General features: G+C 40.7%; 1 protein-coding gene across 2 annotated transcripts in view; it reads right to left on the bottom strand.

Annotated features, from left to right (window-relative positions):
- Positions 1-4520: 4520 nt before the first annotated feature.
- LOC128520875 (guanine nucleotide exchange factor VAV3) overlaps positions 4521-25573 on the bottom strand; it is a 93684-nt gene continuing 72631 nt past the window's right edge. The window contains exons 17-28 of one of the 2 annotated variants that reach the window (XM_053495305.1): positions 24813-24913; positions 23920-23942; positions 20019-20049; positions 18183-18313; positions 13374-13439; positions 13163-13194; positions 12848-12964; positions 11738-11825; positions 10363-10465; positions 9491-9571; positions 6459-6610; positions 4521-6227 (exon numbers count right to left, since the gene is read on the bottom strand). In XM_053495305.1, the coding sequence (XP_053351280.1) occupies positions 6183-6227; positions 6459-6610; positions 9491-9571; positions 10363-10465; positions 11738-11825; positions 12848-12964; positions 13163-13194; positions 13374-13439; positions 18183-18313; positions 20019-20049; positions 23920-23942; positions 24813-24913 (970 nt within the window). In that variant the 3' untranslated portion in view covers positions 4521-6182. The remainder of the gene's footprint in view (positions 6228-6458; positions 6611-9490; positions 9572-10362; positions 10466-11737; positions 11826-12847; positions 12965-13162; positions 13195-13373; positions 13440-18182; positions 18314-20018; positions 20050-23919; positions 23943-24812; positions 24914-25573) is intronic. The other variant, XM_053495304.1, reaches the window with a different exon arrangement.

The following is a 25573-nucleotide window of genomic DNA, read 5'->3' as shown; positions in this document are numbered from 1 at the left end:
TATAAGTACAAATAAAAGTCACATATTGGACATTGGATTTTAGATCCTATTTATTTCTCATGGTATGCTATGAAGCAATTTAAAGAAAAGTTACTTAAAGACATGTCATCATATTGTGTGTCAAACCTCAACCGAGTGGTAGAGATGTCTCAGTCAGGTTGTTTGACCTATTCTTCAATAAGATATAGTGACTCAAAATGTGTTTTGTCTTCTGCAGAACTGGACTAGGCTGACGGTGACCACGTTTTCAGTGAATGAAGGCCATCTATAAAATTCTATTACATAATAACATGAATAATAATGACAATGATAACACACTCAGTAGTAATCTATTTAAGGTGTAATTGTGATTGCTACTTATTTTCCATCTGCTCTACTTTTCATGGATGCACTTCCTTTCAAGCTTTGCTATTAAAAAAGCACAGGCTTTTCAGCGAGCTGTGTTCACATGCATACCAATTAGCAAATTGCTCTGTGGCACAAACACTCTAATGAGAGTAATTCAGAGGGCCCGAGTGCAGATTTTTATATTATTGACACATTAAGTGGTCATAACAAATCATTTAGAATCGTTACATGAGTCATTGCGTCGTTGAGTCGCATTTATTACTTGTTCTCTGGGCCAAGAACTGAATAAACGATCACCTAAATGGTCGCATTTCACTAAAATAGATGCACTCATAAATGCCCAGCCTGCGTGCGCAGAAAAGCGTGTAAAACTTTGCATTCCGCTTCATAAACCAGGGTCTCCATTTTTTTTCTGCTTGTTCAAACCTTTAGACATCTACAAAGTTATAAATTGGAAGCATAAATGTGTTTAAAATCACAAAAATGGATAAGTGCGGTGTGGCTCCTGCTGGAACGCTCAGAGAATTTAACATAAATCACTCAAGCGGCAGCTGGACACTGAGACTATTACAGGAAGCAGGAAGCTTGGAGAGGCCATCCCAAAAGAAGCAAGGGCACGCCGTTTTTCTTTTCCAAAGCATTTCTAATGTATGAATATTTCCTTCTAGAAATGCACGTGATTTCTTTTTATTCCACAGGCATACTTTCTTCCTGATACTTACTGATACCACTACTGATACTAGTATTTGGTGATTAGGGCTTACAGCTAATTAAAACCTAAAATTCAGTATCTCAGAAAATTTGAATATTACTTACTGTAAGACCAATAAAAAGTTAATAAAACATTTAAAATGTTGGACTACTGAACAGTATGAACATGTACAGCACTCAGTACTTGGCCAGGCTCCCTTTTCATGAATTACTGCAGCAATGTGGTGTGGCGTGGCGTAGAGGCGATCAGTCTGTGTCACTGCTGACATGTTATGGAAGCCCAGGTTGCTCTGATATCGGCCTTCAGCTCTTCTGCATTATTGTGTCTGGTGTCTCACATCTTCCTTATTACAGTACCCCAAAGATTCTCTATGAGGTTTAGGTCGGGTGAGTTTGCTGGTCCATCAAGCACAGGCATAACATAGTCCCTAAACCATATATTTGTACTTTTGGCAGTGTGGGCAGATGCCAAGTCCTGCTGAGAAATTAAATTTGCATCTTCATAAAGCTGGTCAGCAGAGGGAACCATGAAGAGCTCTAAAACATGCAGGTAGACAATTGAGCTGATCTTGGACCTGATAAAACACAGTGGACCAACACCAGCAGATGACAGGGCTCCCCAAACCACCACTGACTGCAAACTTTACACTGGACCTCAAACAACTTGGATTCTGTGCCTCTCCTCTCGACACAGGGACCTTGATTTCCAAAGAAAATGCAAGACTAAATTCCACCTGAAAAGAGGACTTGTCTCTGACAATGTGAAACAAGGCCCATTCAAGAATTTGGGGGTAATTCACAAGGAGAGGACTTCAGCTAGAGTCAGTGCCTCAAGAGCCACCACGAACAGACACATCCAGGACATGGGTATTTAAATAGTTTATTACTTCTAATTTTGATGATTATGAATTACAGTAAATGAAGACCCAAAAATCAGTATCTCAAAAAATTAGAATATTGGAATGCGACAGTTGTAGCCCATGTCCTGGATATGTCTGTTTGTGGTGGCTCTTGAAGCACTGACTCCAGCTTCTGTCCACTCCTGTTGAATCTCCCCTAAATTCTTGAATGGGCTTTAATTCACAGTTCTCTCAAAGCTGCGGTTATTTCCTTCCATTTAACTTTTCATTAATGTGCTTGGATACAGCACTCTGTGAACAGCCAGCTTCTTTAGCAATGACCTTTTGTGGCCCACTGAACCAGACTGAGAGACCATTTAAAAGCTCAGGAAAATCTTTACAGGTGTTTTAAGTTTATTAGTTAATTGGTCTCCAATATTGAACTTTTTCACAATATTCTAAGATACTGAATTTTGGGTCTTCATTTACTGTAATCCATAATCTTCAAAATTAAAAGAAATAAACTACTACAATATATCAGCCTGTGTATAATGAATCTATATGAGTTTCACATTTTAAATTGAATTACTGAAACGAATAAACTTTTAAATTATATTCTAATTTATTGAGATACACCTGTACAGTAGCTGATATTCTAAAGCAGGTTAAGTGGAAATATAAAGTAAATCTGGTAAGTTTCTCAGGACTGTCCACCACCTCCATGGTTTATTCTCCTCACCTTTTGGCTACAGAGTACTGGTAAGAATTTTAAACTACTTTCATGTGTTAAATTAAACTGTCAGTCATCAGCTCCACCAGTTGCAGAAGGATATGTGTTGGCGGAGCAAAACAACTGGTTAAATAAACAAACAAACAAATGTTATAATCTGTTGGTAATAAATAGTGTTCGAGGAACTGTTGTATAAAAGCAATATCACACTTGAGGTCGTACTGTTGTGCTGAATATCAGCACAGCTAAAATAAACATAATATAAATAACAGAAATTAAATGAATGGAACTAATATATATATATATATATATATATATATAGTCATGTTGCAAAAGTGGATATGGGAGGAACCTCTATATTTTATATATAACTTTATATTTTCCTATTAATTCAAAAGCCCTTGCAAAGTGTCTTTGTTGTTAAACAAAAAACCTTGGTCATGCTAAAGGTGTAAGAGCAGAAAAAAAGATGAAATGATTAAAGATCCCCCCAGCAATGAAGACAAGAAGAAAGCATGGAATAAAAACAAGCAATATAACTTTATTGTTTAATATCTACATATGTACAGTATAACACAGCAGTACTTCAGGATTGCACAGGCCACTGTAGCTCACATACATATACAACGCACACACACACACACACACACACACACACACACACACACACACACACACACACACAAACACAGATCTTTGGCTTCGGTGAACAACAGACAAAAGTACCAAAGGAATGTTCAAGGTCTCTTATAGACTTTTAGAACTTTCTGATGCTGTTAGTGGTTCTCACAGGTTGGTTTGAAAGGTTATAAATGTATATAAGGAAATATAATATATATATATATATATATATATATGAGTCATTGAACACAGGAATGACTATATAACGTTTATCTATTTAACTGTTTCAGAGGAAAGTGTGCTACTGAATGGTAGGAGGATTTCATCAGTTTCTACTAACCATCACACAATGAGAAGGTCACAAACGTATAGAGAGAGAGAGAGAGAGAGAGATCCATGTCTGAAATGACAGACTGACACACTGAAGTATGGAACTCTGGGTAGATATGAGCTCTTATCACAGTTCATCAGAGGGGTAGCTGAACGGAAGCTTAGCACAGCGCAGATTATTATATACGTGGCAAATAACATTTTTGTGCTACACATTTATAAAAGACAACAAACGCATCATCACTGCGGTTACTCCGTATTTAACGACGCCTCTCTCTTAGCTCGCTTAGTGATGTTTTTATTGCCCGTGTGAGTCAGGATCTGTTTCTGATTGCAAGTCAGTTGGCTGAACTCTCTCAGCTCAGGGTATGGAGGTGATGGCAGATGAGGTAACACAGCTATTTACTGCAGAAGGAGAAACCTTCAGAGTTTAGAGTTGAAGTTCTGATGTGTTCTGTAAAGTTCTAATATGACTCAGTGTGCTGGAGTGTCTAAGTGACTGGGCTTGTTTGGAGACTTTAGAATAAGGTGATGTCTCTGAAATCTTTATGAATGGGTGGGTTATCGGGGATGTTCCTGAATACACAAGAGGTTTTAGAGGTTCTAAAGTTGGATGTGTTGTGTGTTGTGCTCTACAAGCTTCTACAAGTTTGTTCAACCATTAATGCTTGGTATGGGTTCAGCGTTCTACAGTACAACGTTATAGAACATTTGGTCTTGTAGCATCTTCTGGGTCGAGTTTACACTGTTCTAAGGTGGGTCAGTGTTAAGGAATTTCCAATATCTAGGATTAAGACCCAGGATCAGGATTCTATCTAATAAATCAGGTCCAGATTGAAATGGACATCCCAACTGTTCTAGAATGAGCCTGTGTTATAAAGGTTCTAGTATGGGTACACTGAAGATCAATGTGATGTTTTTTTTTACCTTAGTGATGTTTGGGACAGACAATAATGGCTGTTCTAGATATTTATAAGAGTTTCCTCAGCAGATACAGTATATTTCAGGACAGGTTTGTGATATGTAAAGTCCTAGGATATATATTCGGTATTCTGGAAGGTTCTAGAATAGGTGGATCATTAAGGATGTTCTAGCATCACTGGGTCAGTTACTTTAGATGCTCTATGTGTCTGTATTACAGAGGTTCTAGAATGGCTTGATTATCTGGGATGCTCTATCCTGAGTCTGTATAATGTAGGTTCTAGAATGGCTTGGTCATCTGCCATGCTTGTTCCTGAGTCTGTGTTATGAAGGTTCTAGAATGTCTTAATTATTTGGAATGTTCTAGCATAAATCTGTTATGTGGAGGTTCCAGAATGGGACCAGGCTGCATTTTAGGATTTCCAGAATAGGCTGGTTATCTGTGTTGATGATAGGGGTTCTAGCCTGAGTTTGTATTATACTGGTTCTAGAATGGCTAATATAATTTTTTGGGCTGGAAAAGGATTATAGAATGTTTTACGTATGGATTAAGTCTGCATGCATACTGGTCTAGGGTTAGACGTTCTGAAATAGGACGTGTTCTGGATTGTCCCATGGGTCCATGTGCTAGAAGCTTCTAAAAGGCTGCTTAATTGACTATTTGGGACATTCCTGGGAACGTTCTGTGTTATGGAATGTCTTGGAAAATGTGACCTACTCATTAGCTTAAACTCTCCCCTCACCATGCCGGTCCCTGCGGACAGAGTTCTGAGAGGTTCTGTGATGTCTCTAACTGCTCAGCAGGAGGTTCAAGAGTGAGGTGTGTATTGTAGCGTAATGAGGATTTAGCGTACAACACTAATCCATTTGTTCTGCTGCCATCTAGTGACAGAACCTCCACACTACAGCCAGGTTCTGACCGAATCAGACTGAGCTTTTTAGATATATGAGCAAATAAATATCTGCAAAACCCCATTTTACGATGCTCTAACATGAATGTGAAAACTAATACCAAAAAAAATAATAAAATAAATAAATGAATTTACTCCAAGGCTGTATTTCAGTTTTGGGCTGAAAGGGACTGGCTGGAGGTTCTGGTGCCTGAAAAGTGGGTCAGATAAGAACAGCGAGTGTGAGCTGTCAATCATTAACCATCAGGATACTGGATTAAATTTGCAGTGGGTGCACTATCTAGAAGTGAGACTCACAGTGCGTGTGTGTGTGTGTGTGTGTGTGTGTGTGTGTGTGTGTGTATCTGTCTGCTCTCGCTCTCTTAAATCAGATAAAAATGTCCTTACAAGATAAGCAGCAACAACGGAGGACGAGAAAACTCTAACATCCACACAATAAAGCCAACTGATTAGTGACAATGTCAAAGATACGCGCGCACACACACACACACACACACACACACACACACAGTGACATACATGCCTGTGGGTGTTCTTACATCATTCATAGTAATACACACACACACACACACACACGTACACATGCACACAAACAAAAACACCTTCACTGGTGGCTGCTTTGCTGACAGCAGAGGATTCTGGGTAAGCACAGAGTGTCCCTGCTGAGACACTTCAAGACGCCTTTCAGACTCGTTTTCAAAGTGGGACAAGTCCATTGTTCAGTCCGGTTCAGCATGTAAACATTTTTACTTCCTTCTGTTGGTCTGTTTTTCATTCCTCTTCTTCTTCTACATATGTGGAGGGAAACCAGCCCACCTGATCGAACCAAGAGAAAGAAAACGAAGAGAGAGAGAGAGAGAGAGAGAGAGAGAGAGGGGGACAGAACGACAGGAAAAATGAGACATAGAAAGAGAGAGACAGAGAATGACAGAGAGACACTTTGATTATTATTATGATTACAATCACCATCATTATGTTGTCATTCTTACCAAACACACCTACTCTTAACACATCAACACACACACACACACACACACACACACTCACCCGGCCGTTCACTTCACCCCTCCACCAGCCGTTAGTCGTGGACTTGCTGTAGATCGTCACTACGTCGCCTTCCTGCAGCGACAGCTCCCTCATGTCCCGAGAACTGAAATCGTACCGAGCGATCGCCACACCGATCACCTTCGGAGTCAGCGCTGGGACAGAGACACACAGACAGGAGGGACATCAAATAGGAGCAAAATCGAGGGACAAGTGTGGTAGAAGACAATGCCATATAAGGATTAGGGGACACAGGAAACTGGGAAGACACTGGGATGTAGTGAATCCTGGAGTATATCATATGATAATGAAAGGTAGGGGACATTGAGAAGTTTGAGACGCTGTATACTTGTGAGACTAGAAAACACTGGAAAATGAGGGGACACAAAAGAGCACTAAGAATAAGGCAACAGTAAAAACTAAAATTTTGAGACACTAGAAAATAGGAACAGGCAAAGATGAGATGGGATATTATGGACTGGTGGACACCTGAAACTAAGGAGACACTGGATATTAGGAGACACTTGAAAATGTGGTGGTGCTGAAGACTGGGGGACACTAGAAACTGAGGACACTGGAGAAAAGGGAACAATGGAAACTTAGGAGACACTGTTATGTAGTAAACACTGGAGACTGGAGAATAGGGGGAAACTGGAGACCAGAATACACTGGAGACTAGTGGACACTGAAAACTAGGGAACACTAAAATGTTTGTGGACATGTGAGACTGTGAGACACTGGAACCTAAGGAGACACTAGAACCTAAGTAAAACTGAAAACAAGGAATTTTGACAAACTGAAAACTGGGAACAGGAAAAGAAGGGACATTAATTACTAATGGACACTGTGGACTATGAATACGAGGAGAAAATTGCACAATGAAAACTAAAATGGTTGAGACACTGGGTGCTAGGAAAAGGAAATGTGAAGGGTCACTGTGCTGACACAAAGGACATGCAAGACTGGGAGACAGTGAAAACCAGACAGACACTGGAGTAGAGTGAACACTGGAAACTAGGGGACATTGAAATAGAAAAATAGAAACACGGTAACAAAGGGACGTTGGGAAGATTGAGCCTATTACCAAAAGTGGACAGTAAGACACTAGAATCTAGAAGACACTAAAACAAGACATTTGTGGACAGTGAAACCTAGGGGTTGCTAGAAAATAGGGAAAATACTGTATAACAAAGAGACAGGGTAGACTAGGCGACATTGCGGCACTGAAATGCAGTGTACACTGGAATAGGGGACACTTAAATCAAGGGGACATTGGAAACTACATGACCGTGGGATAAGGGGACTTATACTAGGGGAAATTCAAACTGAGTGGAAACTGAAAACTAGGGCACTATGGAGACAAGTGGACACTTTGTGGACACTTGGGAATAAAACAACTAGGGGACACTGGATACCCTGGAACATTCTGGAAGTTATCCGACCTGACAACGTCCATGAAAACTTGGACTTGGAACATTAAGTCGGGCTGCAGTGGTTTGGGACGCGACCACCACCGAAAAAAGACAGGAGCACATATTCACTGGATCATCGCGGATCTGATTCAGATCACTGACTTTTCCACCTCGGAGTGTATGTGTGGATAACTGCACCTCCCTGCGGAGCCTCTAATCAGTTTAAGTGTGTGTGTGTGTGTGTGTGAGTGTGTGTGCGCACTGGCCCGCTGCTGTGTTTCCACTCCACTCGAGTGATTCTGGTGAATCTGGGCCGAGTCCAATCAGAGCCGCGGCTGTTTTGATTACGGATTCAGAAGCGCTGAGAGAGCGAGGCACTTTTATTCTGCGGGTTAATCGCATTTCACACTGCGAACCGTTTCTCACTGAGCGCAGGAGGGAGGAGAGAAAGGGAGCAAAACCACACACACACACACACACACACACACATGGCCATAACTATTGTATCACAATACTAAAATGCATCATGTCTAATTTCTCCCCTATATTTATTTATTTGTTCGGGAAAAAAAGTATTGGCGCCCTATAATTATATAATTATCGCCCTATACCAGGAGGAGGAGCTTGCGTGTGAGTGTGTGTGTCTGTTTCAGCTGATGCGCTGCAGAGGCAGAGCTACATTACTGGAATATTTAGCAGCCACCCTTTCACTTTCAGCTTTACCTTTTATTAGGGCCCAAGCACTATAACAGGAGCCCATGACATCATAGCGTGTGAAGGGCCCTATTGTTCTTCTAAAGATATATATTTTTTTTCCCAGCCTCTCTGGCTTTCTGGGGTCTTAACATGTTTAAAGAGTCATGAAAATCAGCACACAGGTTGGAATCTGTCGCCATTTGCAAAACGCACCTAATGGAATTTGATATACCCCTCCAAGGAGATTTCTTCAACCAAACTGGGCCAGTATAACCTCAACATGTCGAGGGTGCAAAATCTCGGAGGGATTATTTTGAAAGCTCAAACTGGTTAGCCGTGGCGAAGCCTTAAACTTGTGCCAAAAATTGGCTAATAACATCCTGAGTGACATCATAGTGTGCTGCTTTTTTTTTCCAGAATCCAGAGATTTCTGGAGGTCCTAACATGCCACTCAAAAAGCCCACAGGATGTGCGGTGCGGTGCAGCTGGGCGGCGATGGCGCAGGTGCTTGGGCCCAATCATCGGCAGCTATATAAATCAATAATAATAAAAAATATATATATCTGGTAAATTCTCTGAATGAAAAAGGAACACGGGTTGCTGATTGATCCGATCGTGTCCTCCGTTATGAGACGGAACTCGATTGTAACACATTTCATCACTAAACCGCACACACATGCATAAGCAGCACGCTGGGAGTGTGTACTGACGTCAGCTGGATTTGATAACGATATCATGTGTGTTTGCAGAGGAAGGTGTCTTAGAGGACCAGACATGACCAGACAGGCCTGCTGTCATCACAGTCAGAGGCAGACATGCACACACACACAGACACAGACACACATATACACACACACACTGTAGGACACAGGGGTGCAGATTGTGAACAAGAAGCAGATAGAGACAGAAATGAAGCAGTAACACTACCTGACCAGAAGGGGGCGGAGGAGGGGGGCACGAAGCTGCAGCCTGCAGGAGAAACTAAAGAAAGAGTGCACAGCAATGGAGCTGAGAGAGAGAGAGAGAGAGAGAGAGACCGAGAAGAGAGACAAAGGCAGAGAGACGGAGAGATGATGAGAAGCAAAATTGAAATGTAAAGCAGTAAAGCCGAAGCAGTGTCACGCGCACCTTAAAAATAAATAAATAAATAAATAAATAAATAAATAAATAAAAACTTTAATTGTGGCCAAGATTGATTTTTCTGATGAAATTTTACTTTGTGTTTTTCTTTGTTAGGTTAAACTTGTACATGTGCTTTGTTGTCCTATTTTCACCTAAGTTACCCAGAATGCCCTGCTTCACCTCTACTTAAAGAGAGCGATGCAGCGGAGCTTCAGAGCTGATCGACTTCCATAGCTTTAATATTCATGCTAAATTGCTGACCCAATGCAGCTTTATACTGCTGCATTGCATTGTGGGACTTTGAGTCCAGCGTTTACACCAACATCTATACATTTTTTGAAACTAACATTACAACCTTGATATTATTATTATTATTCCGTTTGAGATGTTTGCTATTACACCCTACTGTAACTGTGCTAGCATCACCGACGAGAAGCTTCTAGCAGCTCTACACACACTGCTACACACACACTGTCGACTCGACACGACTCGAAATCTGTGTAACTTTACCGTTAAGGGGATTGTAGGAAGCCTGGAAGCCTGTGACTCAGGACGAATGAATATTTGCAGGGAGAGTATTAAGTAGGAAGAGGTGAAGGGTGTGTGTGTGATTAAAGTGTGTGTGTGTGTGTGTGTGTGTGTGTGTGTGTGTGTGTGAGAGAGAAGTGTGTACTCACCGGTGCCTCTGTTCTCCGGCTCTCTGTAGGCAAACTGCAGTGTTGTATCGAGGGTCCTGAAGCCCTCCTTCAGTGAGTGATGCTTATAGTACTCAATCAGCTCCTACACACACACACACACACATCCGAAGGTATATACAGTGTTCTTTGACTTTATTGTGAAAACCGCTACTCTAAGTATTTCGGTAGTGAGCGAGCCTTTTGGCGTTTGGGACTCGGCCCTTTGATTAGTGTGGAAATAAAAGCAGCTCTCAGCAGCGAGGCCCAGACTTTCAGCTCGGGAACCTAAATACGCACTTAGAGCTAAAAACGAGCAAACTCGATAAGACGGCCTCGTTCGCAATCTAATAACGCTCTTTAAATGGCATTTGTGAAATCAAATCTAAAAGCGCTTTCAGAAGTAAATGACAAAAGCGGCTCGCTCTGCGCATGACATAACCGCGTTAAAAGGACGCCTCTTCAAAGGAAAACGGATGAGGCAATAACAGCGGCATAAAATGTACAATAATACAGACAATATGATAAGAAATTTAATATCTTATTCAATATTCCTGCATTTAGTCTTTACTAGAAGACTAGTATTATTATTACTATAATTGTAATTGTTTTATTTTTTTTTCCTTGGGCATTTTCTTTCTTTTTTTTCCCCCACAAAAAAGTGGCAGGGAGGCTCAAACCTCCACCGTTTGAATCGGCAACTAGGAGTCTCGACTGCCTCAGCCACCACTGTTCTTATTATCAGCATTAGTATAAATCACATACATGTATTAGTTAATGAACTTGCTGTTATAAAAAAAAAAACATTAAAAAAACCACAAGCACACTGTTAAAAAGACTAGACACTAGGTGGCGCTAATCTCTCTCTATTAATGGTGCCTGTGTTTCACAGTTAGTTATTCATAAAAGATTTGTTGAGGCATTACATAACTGGTGGTATTAATAGAGAGATATAGAGAAATAATAAGTTTCACTAACTTGTAACTTTCTCATTTCTACTGAGAAATCGTACAAAAAGTGTGTACATTAGTTCTCACTTGCGCTTTTTTACCGGTTCTCTATATCACTTGTCCTGTATACAGTGTTGCAGGGGGCCCAGAGCCGATCCCTGGGGTACACCCCAGATTTTTTTAACTGGCACAACAGGGTTCCAGTTCAATGCAGGGCACACACACATTCACACACACAAGGACATACGCTCACTCACACACTATGGGGAATTTAGAAATTCCAATTAGCCGAACATGTATATCTTTGGACTGTTGGAGAAAACCGGAATACCCGAAGTAAAGAGTGGTTAGAGTGCTGGAACACGCTTCCAGAGTTAGAGTCAGAGTTTAAGAGGAAGCGGAAGTGATTGTGAAGTGTTTCCTCTCACCATGATGTTATTGAACTTCCTGTTCTCTGCGATCTGGAAGAAGCCGTCTCTGGCTAAGATCTTAATGTGTTTCACCTCGTTGTTGAACCTGTAATGTCGGAAATCGCATTTTAGATTCAGGCTTATTGTCAGAGCGGATGTTACACAGTACAGGGAGAAAACAACAAGTACACAGTCAGTTAGAATCGAACATAAAAAGAAATCAAAAAGAAATCAAACAAAAAGCAAACATGAGAAACACATCAGAAAGTACTGTTACTGATACATTGTCCACGCTATATCTTTATCTGTTTATTCGAGAACTGAACACTAATAAACACTGTCAGTGAACATTAGGAACTATTTACACGGTACTCACTCACGTATACTAAAATTAAGGGTCCCTTAAGGTGGACAAATATTAAATAAAAAGTGTAATGGATAATAGTGGAAGTGATGAATAATTTGGAACCTACTACAGAATTAATAAAGTATCTATCAGTCTGTCTGTCTGTCTATCATAAATATAAAAGAGTACAAGTACGATATTATTATTGAACTCGAGTGTTTATGTAGCTGACATATTCCACTTAATATTACACATGTGTACAGGCCGTAGTACATAATTACAGAACTGGATGCTGCAAGTAAAGTAAAAGTGAAAGCGTTGAGTGTTGACATGTTGTTAGTAATCAGTTGAAAGATCGATTATACTCGGTGTTTCTTTATTTAAGCAGAAGTTTCGCAGCACAAAAAGTCCCAACATGACCAGGTTTGCAAAGTAGGAAAATGAAAAGATTCTGACAGCAAATGTGTTTTTCTAGAACTGAAACAATACTGAAAAAGTGTTTTTTTTCCCCCTTCGAGGCAGACTCTACACACACACACACACACACACACACACACACACACACACACACACACACACAGCATTATGCAAACATCATATGACAGAAAAGTCTGGGAAACTGTATTTGTTTAAGAAAGCCTTATGCTTATGTTTTATTAGTAAAACTCCCTCACAGCATCGCCATTGTCGCTCTTTACAAACACACACACACACACACACACACACACACACACACACACGTACGTGTACGCACAGCGGCAGTGCACATGATGTTGACTCACTTGATGCTGATGGCGTACTCGTTGCTCTCGTGTCCTCGGTGCCTCACCAGGTACGTGCTGTTCTGCCTGTTTAAAAGCGCCTCCTCCGCCTGCCCTCGCATCATGGCACCTGCAAACCTGCCCAGGGGGTCACACAGGGGTCAAAGGTCAGGGTTATGGTTTATGGAATACAAAAAATAAAAGAACACATTAAAATAAAAACATAAAAAACTGTGATATATATATATATATATATATATATATATATATATATATATATATATAAATATATATATATATAAATATATATATATATATGTATCTGTTTAGACTCACCAGAGCTGGGAAGTGTAATTGATGGGTCTTGCCTAAGAAAATAAAATAAAATAAAAAGACAGCTTTTAAAATTAAAGATATAAGAACGTACACTGAAATTCACACACACATTCTACATAATGCTATTATATCATTCTGATGATTTAATGGTCTGTAAGCTATATGCTCAGCCCAGTGTTAGTAAAAAAAACAATGAAAAGCTCGTACTCACACATGGGCAAGGCTTCACAGCGTCGCTTGGAAAGAATCCAACCTCTCTCTTCGACAGGACTTTGCCCTGCAACCATGACACCAAGATAATTACATCAAGTTCAGCCGGGCGACTCGTTTTCAATAATTCAGCATGCGTTTACACGGTGCCCTGTTCATTTAGAGCGCGGGAAGTGATGATGCAGAACATTTCTGCACTTAACGGCTCCTTTTCAAGCCGAAAGAGTCGTTAAACTGTAGCTAAAAGAGATGAACTGTGATGAGGACGGCACTTGTTTACTATTATTTAGTTCAAATCATTAAATAATAATGACCAGATTATTAATGACGGGCATTACGTGCATTACGTAAGGTGTTCAAACTTATCGACACAAAGTTTTTTTTTTTTTAATCTAATTCTTTATCAAAAACTAAAGTATTTGTTCTTTAAAAAAAGACAAATCTCGCTCGCTCGCTTACTCACTCATCGTCTAAACCTCTTTATTCTGTACACAGGGGCGCCGGGAGGGGGCCTTAAAAAAATAATTGAAATGAAATAAATATGGAATAAAGCCCTAAGCCTCCTGGGATAGGTTCCAGGTCAACGCGATATAAAAAACTTTAGTGTGGAGATGAAGTGGGATTTAAACAGAAATGTCCGGGGAGTGTGCAAATATGCAGGAATGTGTTTATGTGCAACAAGCAAAAATGAAACCACAAGGCGGTGTACACCCTGACACACGGGTGTGACACACATCGTCATTCACACACGATGGGCAATTTGGGAACGCCAATCAGCACGTTTTTGGACTGTGAGAGGAAACCAGAGTACCCAGAGGAAACCCATCAAGCACGGAACTCCATGAGCGCAGACCCTGTGACGGGAATCGAACCCAGACACTGGAGGTGCAAGGCGACTGTGCTAACCACTCAGCCACCGAACTGCCAAAGACAAATCTATCCTTTCTTAATAAAGGTTCTGTTGAGGTATTGTCGAATTCCCAAGAATGAAGTGACGGATGGAAGATGATGCCGAGACAAGATGACAAATAGTGATGTCGCTATGCTTCGCAGGAAAGAGACACAACAAATCGAGTGAAATTTTATCAGGTGCAAAAGTGTAAAAAAGTTCAGAACATAAAGGGGACAAAAGGACATTATAGTGCACATAAGATACGGACATAACAATCAGTACAGTAATCTGAATACTTTAAAAAAAATATATATATATAGCTTGTATAGATTTGCAAAGAAAATGGGCTCATGAATGTCTTATTACCAGAACGATCCATAACAACCGAATAGGTTTAACATTGATGCTATCAGCGATATGAGCGATGTCATCCATTAATGCAGGACCTCGGATCTTTATTCAGACTGTCCTTCTGGGAGAAGCTAAAAGCTTGTGGTGGTCCAGACGGCCCTCTTCTTCAGACTAACTCGATTTGTTAAGCCATACTTAAGTGCCCGTGGAAACATTTATCATACTGATGTTTTATCTGTCTTCTCCGAAGGGGGCCCTTCTGCTAGCGCTACATTTGGGATAAGCATGTGAATAAGGTTAAAACTGTTAGTCCACACGGAGCAAGGGGCAAAATAAGGTCAAAGCTACCGATCACATTTCATGTCTCCTCATGAGGGTAGAGTTGTCTTTCCAGGGTCATTAGTGTTATCAGGGCTAACAGGACTATCAGGGTTTACCCTGGACATCAGGTTAGCAAGGTTATCACTCTGGTCTCTGGAGTTATCAGGGAATACCGTGCATATTTGGGCTTTCTGTCTAATAAACATGAACAGACGTACCTGGACTAGACCGTCTAGTCTTGTAAAGTTTATCATAAGACAGATTGTTATCGCATATCTCCTGATAACATTATAATCACAGATCGTCAGGTCGCCAAACATAATTTAAAATACCATTAGTCACCCGGTTACTAGGGTTCCCATGACTGTCAGCAATATCAATGTTATGATTTAAGGATACTTAAACATAGACGTCTAGCAAACTTACCAGGACTTGACAATAGTATCACTCACTCACTCACTCATCTTCTATACCGCTTTATCCTGTATTTAGGGTCCCGGGGGGCCTGGAGCCTATCCCAGAAGACTCAGGGCACAAGGCAGGGTACACCCTGGCTTGTGTGTGTGTGCCACTCCATTGCAGGGCATACACACACTTACACACTCAGGGTAATTTGGGATCACCAATTAGCCTAACCTGCATACCTTTGGACTGTGGGAGGAAACCGGAGTACCCGGAGGAAACCCACCAAGCACGGGGACAACATACAAACTCCGAGCACAGAGAGGGGAGTCGAACCCGGACCCTGGAGGTGCAAGGTGACAGTGCTAACCACTACACCACAGTGCCGCCCACAATAGTATCAAGTTTACCAAACTAACAGAGTAAGCGAAGGGTTATTACCAATAGGGGTGTGTAATGTTACCAAGACTTGGCAAGGGTATCAGGTTTATTAAAACAGGGACAGGGACAGTGGTGGCGCAGTGTGTTAAGGCTCTGAGTTATGGCTCGGAAGGTCGGCAGTTCGGGCTCCAGCTCTGCCACTGTTGGGCCCTTGAGCATGGCCCTTAACCCTGTCTGATCCAGGGGGCCCGTAAAATGGCTGACCCTGCGCTCTGACCCCCGCCTACTAACAAGAAGCTGGGATATGTGAAGAACAAAGAATTTCACTGTGCAGTCATGTATGTGTGATGAATAAAAGCTGAACTGAAAGCTACAAGAGTTACCAAATAGTACCAGAATATAGTGTGTATATATATATATATATATATTACTATTTAAGCACAAAGAATTATGACGTGAGTCTTTTTCAATCCTGGAAACTGAAAACTGGCTTTTACATGAACTGGACAGAAGACTTGGTTTTTAAGAAAGGAAATTGAACTCCGATCAATGCGCTATAAATATATACTTAATAAAAACACACACACATAGAGAAGTGTGTTAGTGCGACAGAGAGTGAAATGTGTCCCAGAGTAGCCTCGCAATAGCGTCGTCCCTGATGGTATAACGCAAATGAAAAATGTTTGCTCTTCCCAATCGATTCCGCCTGTTTGAGACAAATAACATCGATGTCATGCTATTTCTGGTGAATCACACACTTTAAATCAAATCAACAGGCGTATCAGTGCGGTGACTCTCACTAGGCAAGTTTAAGAGCTGCATGTAGACACACAAAAATAATAATAATAATAATAATAATAATAATAAAAAAATAACGTAAGGGGCAAAAAAAAAAACAGGAACACCATCTTTGCTTGTCTTCTTTGATTTGTCTAGCTTGTCTTCATTCAAAATAACTGCAGGTTTGGCCATTGGCATACCTTATACAGTATATTGGCATCTTCTGGATTGTGTGCAGCTTGCATGCTAATGGCTGAAATCATAATGAAGGAGCTTGAGTTTTTAATCAGTGTGTGTTTGCGTAGTTTGGAGTGTGACAGACTGTAACGTCGTCAGATGCCGCCCTCTGTCAACACTCTGTGCTGTTGATGCAAGCTGTTTGTCTCTCTGGCTCGCTGAGATAGTACACACGCCAGGATCCCACCTACTGAGAGTATACACACACACACGCGCGTGCTCACACAGACAAACACAAATGCCTGAGTGTTTTTAATCATGTCATCATCCAGGAGGCCTCGTAAGCAAAGAATGATGATGATGTGGACACACCTCGGCACGCTTTGATTAGAGAGCTTAAAGCCTGACAAAACATTTAAAACAATGCCATGCAGCTGCTCGCGTGGCACCGTGATGTCGCCGTAGGAATCCAAAACTCAAAAAAAGCCCGGATCATTAGATGCTGTTGTTGTCGGGGTTTATTTCTCGCGAAACCACTGAGAGGAGCAGGTTGAGGCAGGATTAAATTCAGCGGAAAGGCGAAGTGCAGGTGGATTCATGCTAATCCGTGCGATTGTTCATTTCTATTTCGGGTGAAGAACCTCCCCAAGTGGGACAACCAGTTTTATAGTCACAAAAGCCCGCATTAATAGGGGATAAGTTACACGCCATTATATCATGGATATGCCCGAGCAGACCACTTAAATAGCAGCACACAGGAGCTATTCATCTATATTTGCTGTCCATAAAGCGGCCTATTAAAAGAACTTGTTTCTCAGGTTCTCCAGGCGTGCGCTTCAGTAGTAAACATTTAATGCTTGCTTAAGGACCACAAAAGCTGTTATTTGATTACAAGTTCTCTATCATAGCTAGAGAAATGTCCAGAACATTTCAGTTTTTATTATGCATGAACATCTAAAGGTATCTTGCACACAACACGTTTGGCTGTCCTGATGCCCCAAGAGGAGTCTTGATGCTCGGCAAGATGTGTGTCCCCAGTTTACAGAGTTTACACACAGTGTGCCGAGCAATGGCAGTTGGCCAAGTCTTTCTCCCTGGGACTTTGACCATCTTGTCCAATTTGTCTCGCTATTTAAGCATGGCCTGTGGTGGGCAACAAGCTCAATTCACATCTAATGACCTAAAGATAATTTGTCTGTTTTACTGCACGACACACTGTCCAGCAACAACACTGGAGGACAAAAAAAAAATCGACAATATTACTAAGATTTTTTTTTTTGCTAGATGTACTAATGATTCGTACGTGATGATACTGTACGTGTCCTCCACCTCTGATTTAACAAAGAAATTTTAATGCCTAATAATCCAATCCAAAAGAATGTGTGTTGAGGAAGCTCACATGCTAGCTAGTATTTCTAGCCAGTTATGTATGTTTTTTTTTTTATTATAAAGTTTTGTGCATGTTAAGTGTGCTTTTCACGTGTAAGTTTTTTTTTTTTTTCATACCTGCCACCAGGAGCTGTGCAGGTCTGCACGGATCAGCTCGATGATATCACCCTGCTGGATGTTGAGGGCGGGGCCGCACTGCGGGACGGGATCGCCGCGGTAATTCCTGATAGCCAACATCTTTGGCAAACCTGATGGGAATATAAGACCATTTTAGAGAATGTAACATGTAAAAGTTGTAGCAATTGGTGGATCCACAGGAAGACAGACAGACAAACAGACAGACAGACAGACAGACAGACAGACAGAAAGTCAGACAGAAAGTCAGACAGATAGGCAGAAAGATAGACATACACAGATGCATGAAGAAACACAGAGAGTTAGATAGACAGACCTAATAATAACATACGATAAAATACTATCTCTCTCTCTCTCTCTCTGTCCCTCTCTCTCTGTCCCTCTCTCTCTCTGTCTCTCTCTCTCTGTCCCTCTCTCTCTGTCCCTCTCTCTCTCTGTCTCTCTCTCTCTGTCCCTCTCTCTCTGTCCCTCTCTCTCTCTGTCTCTCTCTCTCTCTGTCTCTCTCTCTCTCTGTCCCCCTCTCTCTGTCTCTCTCTCTCTCTCTCCCTCTCTCTCTCTGTCCCTCTCTCTCTCTGTCCCTCTCTCTCTCTGTCCCTCTCTCTCTCTGTCTCTCTCTCTCTCTCTGTCTCTCTCTCTCTCTCTGTCTCTCTCTCTCTCTCTGTCTCTCTCTCGTGTCCATCCTGGTGAAGGCTGGATTATAAAGAAGTGAACTCTTGACCCAGAACACAATGAGCGATCAGGACAGAGATGCCTCAGGCCGCCACAGCAAAGGTCACCACAACAAAGAGAACGAAACAAAACACAGACAAGGGGTGTGTGTGTGCATGCATGCATGTGTGTGTGTGTGTCTGGCTGTCTGTCTCTTTTTTGAGCATTAAAAATTCCCCATGATTTACTTAGTAAAAGTTAAACAGGTGTAGGGTTAGAGAGAACAGCTTCAGGACTCCAGGTTCGAAATTACTGACGACGATTAATTTATTTAAAATTTACCTAAAGTGTGTGAACATTACACATGGTTTCTCACCATCTTTAAAACTGCCGTCCTGTGTGAATTCTGATGAAAAGGTGTATCGTAAAAAGTAATTAAATATCATAATTAACCCTGGTCATCTGTAGGTGTAATTAAATATTATAATGAGCCCTAGTCATGTGACTGAGTATTTAAATATCATAATGAACCCCAGTGTCCTGACTCAGTGCTTAAATATTATAATGAGCCCTAGTCATGTGACTGAGTATTTAAATATCATAATGAACCCCAGTGTCCTGACTCAGTGCTTAAATATTATAATGAAAGATAATGATGATAATTATAACTAAACATTTTTTTTGTTTGTTTTTATTAATATTAAAAACACTTCTTTTTTTATTTTAAGCCATTTAATTTGGGGGCGTTTGTCATGTTATACTTATTATTTTAATAAAAAAAACATTTAGTCACGGTTTAAACATCCAGCTATTCCCATGATCCGGGATTCCTTAAGGTAAAATATAGGCTGTGTACGTCTTTATTGTGTTTTTTATCTTATAAACATAGGCCATAGTGTGTGTGTATGTGTGTGTCTGTCTGTCTGTCTGTCTGTCTGTCTGTCTGCTTTCCGGTAACACATTCCTGCTTGCTGGCTGCAGCATCATGCTAGCGTGTGTGAACTTGTTGCGAGTGTTGTTAGAGAGCCGAGGCTGCAGAGAAGCGAGCATGAGCAATTGGAACATTTTCAGACTGATAAGAAATGGAGAGATTGTGTGTGTGTGTGTGTGTGTGTGTGTGTGTGTGTGTGTGTGTGTGTGTGTGTGTGTGTGTGTAAGATTCCATCTCACCTGGGTCTGCTCTCCGGCTGTGTGCTCGGTCCTGTGGAGAAAGTAAACAGACTGAATAAAACACACACACACACACACACACACAGACACACACACTGCAATCGAGCCTGCTGCAGTAAAACCTGCAGCTCAGAACATCCTGCTTATCTCACTGTGTGCAGGGTCACGCTTCAGTCCCCGGGCCCAAGCACTGCTGCACAACCATAAAACTACACTCACTCACTCACGCTACAGCTTAACTACACCTAGATATGGAACTAGACTTTTAAAAAGACATGAAAGAAGAATAGTTTGATATCTGTAATATGGGTTCAATGTTTATTTTTTATTTCCATTAACTAGGATCATTTTATTTATGGAGCCAGACGAAAGACGAAGGAAAAATCAAACAAACAAATAAATAAATAAATAAAAAGCTGAAAAGTAATGCAAAACGTTTGCAAACTTTCATAAAACTTTAGCTGTAAATTTATAACTGTAAATAATGCACATTAGTCACTCATCGATTTCTCATGCATTTTTTTTATGTTGGTAATATTAATACATATTAAGTAATATTATTAACATATTAATAATTTTGCAGGTCTGGAACGGATTATTTGTATTTTTACATTATTTCTTATGGCAGAGTCAGCTCAAAGATTTATACACACTTCAGGAAAAGATAAACTAGTATAAATATTTTAGTACAAAATTTATTGCTATACGTCATATATTGATATATATGATAATATTATGATAATATTATACTATTTTTCTTTCCCTGAAGTGCGTATACTTTTTTTTGGTTGACTCTCTCTCTCTCTCTGTCTCTTAATACTGGACAGGGTTCTACATTCCACTTTATCTCTTCTGTATTTTATCATATTTTATTATATTTTTATTATTTGTACATAATGTAAATTAAAAATCATTTTTCTAGCTAGAAAATTATTTCTCATTTGTAATAATTCACTTATTTCATAATGAAACTTTGCTTTTTTTTATCATCAACAGTCGTATAACCATTTCATTTCACTAATGTGTATAAATGTGTATGTGACTAATAAAATTATATTTGATTACATTTTTTCTTAAGCATTTATGTGCTTTGTAATTTTCTTATATTTATTTTCATGGCTTTATTATTTCTTCACTTATATCATATTTGACCTAATTATTTTATTGCTATAATAAATTGATACCTACAGTCTTTAAACATCAATCAATTCTTATATGCTTAATTAATTTGATAAATTTTTATTTTATTGGGTTTATTTATATGAATCAATTAAAAAAAAAAAAAAAATGAAACTTCTCTTCATGTCGCTGTAAACACCTGAAGATGTCACAAGACTTTGAACCTCTGACTGTTACACATTGATTATTGCATGATTATTACTATTTCCTTATAATTAATAAAGTTTCCACTGTACGTGTCTGTGTGTTACTATAGAAATAATAATGTGTACGTTATAAGCGTTAATACTGTATAAAGGTGTGATGTGCGGAGAGCTGTTAAATTAATCGACACCTTCTGTCTAGACCAATCAGAACACAGGATTCAGTGCTATATAAATATAAATGTCATGTGTAAGTGTAAACCCAGTAAACTAATGTAACACGGCACACCAGCAGCGTGCACAGAGTACAACACAACAAAAGATAATATTACAGGTCAGTCAAGGCACAAGGGTTTATCTACACACTAAACACACACAGGGTTGTACACACACAAGCGTATCTGAGTGTGTGCAGGTGAGGTAACCTGAGATAAAGTGTGTGTACCTGTGCTGAGATTAGCTCGGACAAAACAATACACTCCTCTTCGAAAGTTTTTAACCACTAGAGCTGGGCGATATGTATGAAGTATTGTACCGCGATACTCAAAGGCATTTCTATTACAGTATTTTTAAGTGTTGCTTTATTACGCGGTATAAATAAAATACTATACTAATATCATTATTAAACAAAGTATGTCTTGTTAAAAATTTATTTTTTAAATCATTTTGGCCATAATTAAATATCGCAGACCTAAATGTTTATAAATTTTTTTTTTTATGTTTGTTTATTTATTATATTAGTAGAAATTATGTTTTTATGGTAAATTTCCCCCATTTTTAACACTTGCATTAAGTAAAAATTCAAAAGATATATATATATATATAAAACTAAGCTGTTTCTTGTTAGTTTTTTTGTTTATTCTAACATTAGGCTCCTCATTCCCGCGTACGGCACCGTCGTATTTTTATATTATGCCTGTTTATTAGAGCCTTCAAGCTTTTTTAATTTCTGAAATGTTCAGTGAAATATCACATCTGGCCAAATTGATGTTAATAATTTCTTCTGTAATTGAGGTTAGGACCGAGGCGAGCACTCAGACACGTTCATACCCACATGAAGCCATTATTAGTGTTTATAGTCATTAGCGGATTGTGATTTTTAACTAACCACATTATAAACGACTGACACACATTCAAAAACTGTGACAAAGTGATTTGAAGCGAAAAAAACAAAAACAAAAACACCTTACTAGTTATGAAGTTATTAAAGGTGTAAAATGTCAAAGCAGGTTTATTGATCATTACATCATCACACATGGCATAGGGACGAATCCAAACCCCAACCGGATCAGATACTCACTGCTTATTCCAGTGTTAGTCCAAACAGAACTTATACTAAGAATGATGGGTTTGACCCAGGAACGCTTAGACTGGGTCTATCACAGGAACACTGTGTCTATCACAGGAACACCGGGTCTATAACAGGAACACTGGGTCTATAACAGGAACACTGGGTCTATCACAGGAACACTGACTGGATCTACCCTGGGAACACTGACTGGATCTACCCTGGGAACACTGGGTCTACCCTGGGAACACTGACTGGATCTACCCTGGGAACACTGACTGGATCTACCCTGGGAACACTGGGTCTACCCTGGGAACACTGACTGGATCTACCCTGGGAACACTGGGTCTACCCTGGGAACACTAGGTCTACCCTGGGAACACTGACTGGATCTACACTGGGAACACTGGGTCTACCCCTAGAACACTGGGTCTACCCTGGGAACACTGACTGGATCTACCCTGGGAACACTGGGTCTACCCTGGGAACACTGGGTCTACCCTGGGAACACTGACTGGATCTACCCTGGGAACACTGGGTCTACCCTGGGAACACTGACTGCATCTACACTGGGAACACTGGGTCTACCCCTAGAACACTGGGTTTATAATACCACAAATACCCGGGCTTTTTTAGAAACACTTGGTCTTTTCTGGGAAGACTGGGTCTATCAGTGGAACACTGGGTCCACACGGGGAACACTGGGTCTATTCCACAATACTGGATCTATACTGGGAAATCTAAAACAGTTTATTTCTTGGGACGTGTGAGGAAACTAGAGAGAGAAAAGAGAGAGCCGGAGAGGAGACGCTCACAGACGCAGAGAGAACACTGGAACAGTTATTAACTCATCTAAAACCGTATAATAAAAGCAGTTCCATTACTTCTGTATAACTGTGTGTCCAAGCAGTCAACATACACTCCAGTGCAAACGAGGCATGCAGCGCGCACACACACACACACACACACACACATGCAACACAGCAACAGGAACATCAAGTTAAACCTCTTAACGTAAAGAAATCGATTCCATAGACTCGTGTTACAGCTGTTGTGCAGCTCTGTGTGTGTGTGTGTGTGTGTGTGTGTGTGTGTGTGTGTGTGTGTGTAAGGCTATTAAAATCATTTGTGTCACTAATCCTTAACATTTATCCTAACTAGACCCGCATTGTGGACAGAAACTCAAGCATCTGTGATTGTAAAAATACAATAGAATTAACCTCCTCACACACACACACACACACACACACACACACACACACACACACAAAAGTTTAAGCTTTTTTCTTACCTGTGCTCGAGAGGATCCCATATCTGCAAGCATGTTGAAAACAGGCATAGTTAGGAAGGAACCTCTACCAACACACACTTCACACACTTTACACACTCATGCACGTCTATATGCACGCACACACACACTGCACACACACACACACACACACAGGTATGTGCGTACAGTATATACACGCAGAAGAGTTCGCTCTGACAGGTACACGGAGTTCTGCCTGAGACTTGTTTTTGCACAGAGGTGTGTATCCTGACAGCAGGAACGAAGCTCCGCCCCCTCCGAGCACGATGTGTACCTGAGCGAACTTTGTTCCGTGATAGACGGATAAAACACACACACACACACACACATGCACGCGTGAACAAAACACACACACAGGGTGGAAAATGATCCCGAGATGTAGAGTAAAGAGCTGTACATGTCTGAGAAACACACTGACGCCAGAATGAGACGATGTTTCAGTATAATAGTCGGAGGAAAGAAACTTTAATGAGCAAATAAATAAACAAATAAACAAACAAATACATGGTTTAATATGCAGCAGGGTTTATAGCAGTAATATCAAAGCGCTTATATCGTAGCGTGCAATGTGTAAGGGCAGGACGCAAGTGTGTGTGTGTGTGTGTGTGTGTGTGTGTGTGTGTTTTATTGCAAGCCAGTAGACAACCAAGTTCATGAACTGAAAATAAATAAAAAAAAAAAACAAGGGTCAAAAACTAAAACCTGAGAGAGCAGGGCACGGACTTTACCAGGGAAACACGTTATGATAGTAAACAGATATTAGGTTACGACATGGGCGGAGTCTAGAACAAAAACAACAGCACATGACATGAGCAAAACATTACAAACATCTCTGAATGTGTGTGTGTGTGTGTGTGTGTGTGTGAGGGACTCACCGGATCCGCTTCCTTTTCCACACGTTAACACTCTGGCCAGACATTCCTTATGAGCTCCTTCTCCACATTTAGAGCACTGATATCCCTGATTAAAGATCCCCCTGAGGAAAAGACACAGGTAATACACATGGGAGTGAGTTTTCAGGCGGGGCTCGAACCCCCAAATCGACAAGCTGCCTGAGCCCTCTGATCGTCTCTCTCATGGTCTCTACCACTTTATCCTGTATTCAGGGTGGTGGGGGGGCCTGGACAGGGCGCCAATCCATTCATTGGGAACAACAATTGGCTTATCCTGCAGGTCTTTGGACTGTGGGAGGAAACCGGAGAACCCGGAGGAAGCACGGGAAGAACATGCGAACTCCATGCATACAGAGACGAGAATGGAACCTGGACCCTGGAGGTGCAAGGCGACTGCTAACCACTACACCTCCTCATATCTTCTTTGTCTTTGGGCTGTTCCCTTTCAGGGGTCGCCACAGCGAATCATCTAACCCTATCCTCTGCATCCTCTTCTCTCACACCAACTAACTTCATGTCCTCTCTCACTGCATCCATAAATCTCCTCTTTGGGCCTGGCAGTTCCAACCTCAGCATCCTTCTACCGATATATTCACCATCTCTCCTCTGAACATGTCCAAACCACCTCAATCTGGCCTCTCTGACTTTATCTCCAAAACATCTAACATGGACTCATTCTTGATCCTCTCCATCCTCGTCACTCCCAAAAAGAACCTCAACATCATCTGGCTTTTCTTCAGTGC

The sequence above is a fragment of the Clarias gariepinus genome, chromosome 4 (genome assembly GCF_024256425.1).
Source record: "Clarias gariepinus isolate MV-2021 ecotype Netherlands chromosome 4, CGAR_prim_01v2, whole genome shotgun sequence".
Taxonomy (NCBI): domain Eukaryota; kingdom Metazoa; phylum Chordata; class Actinopteri; order Siluriformes; family Clariidae; genus Clarias; species Clarias gariepinus.
This window is presented reverse-complemented; position numbering and strand designations above follow the sequence as displayed.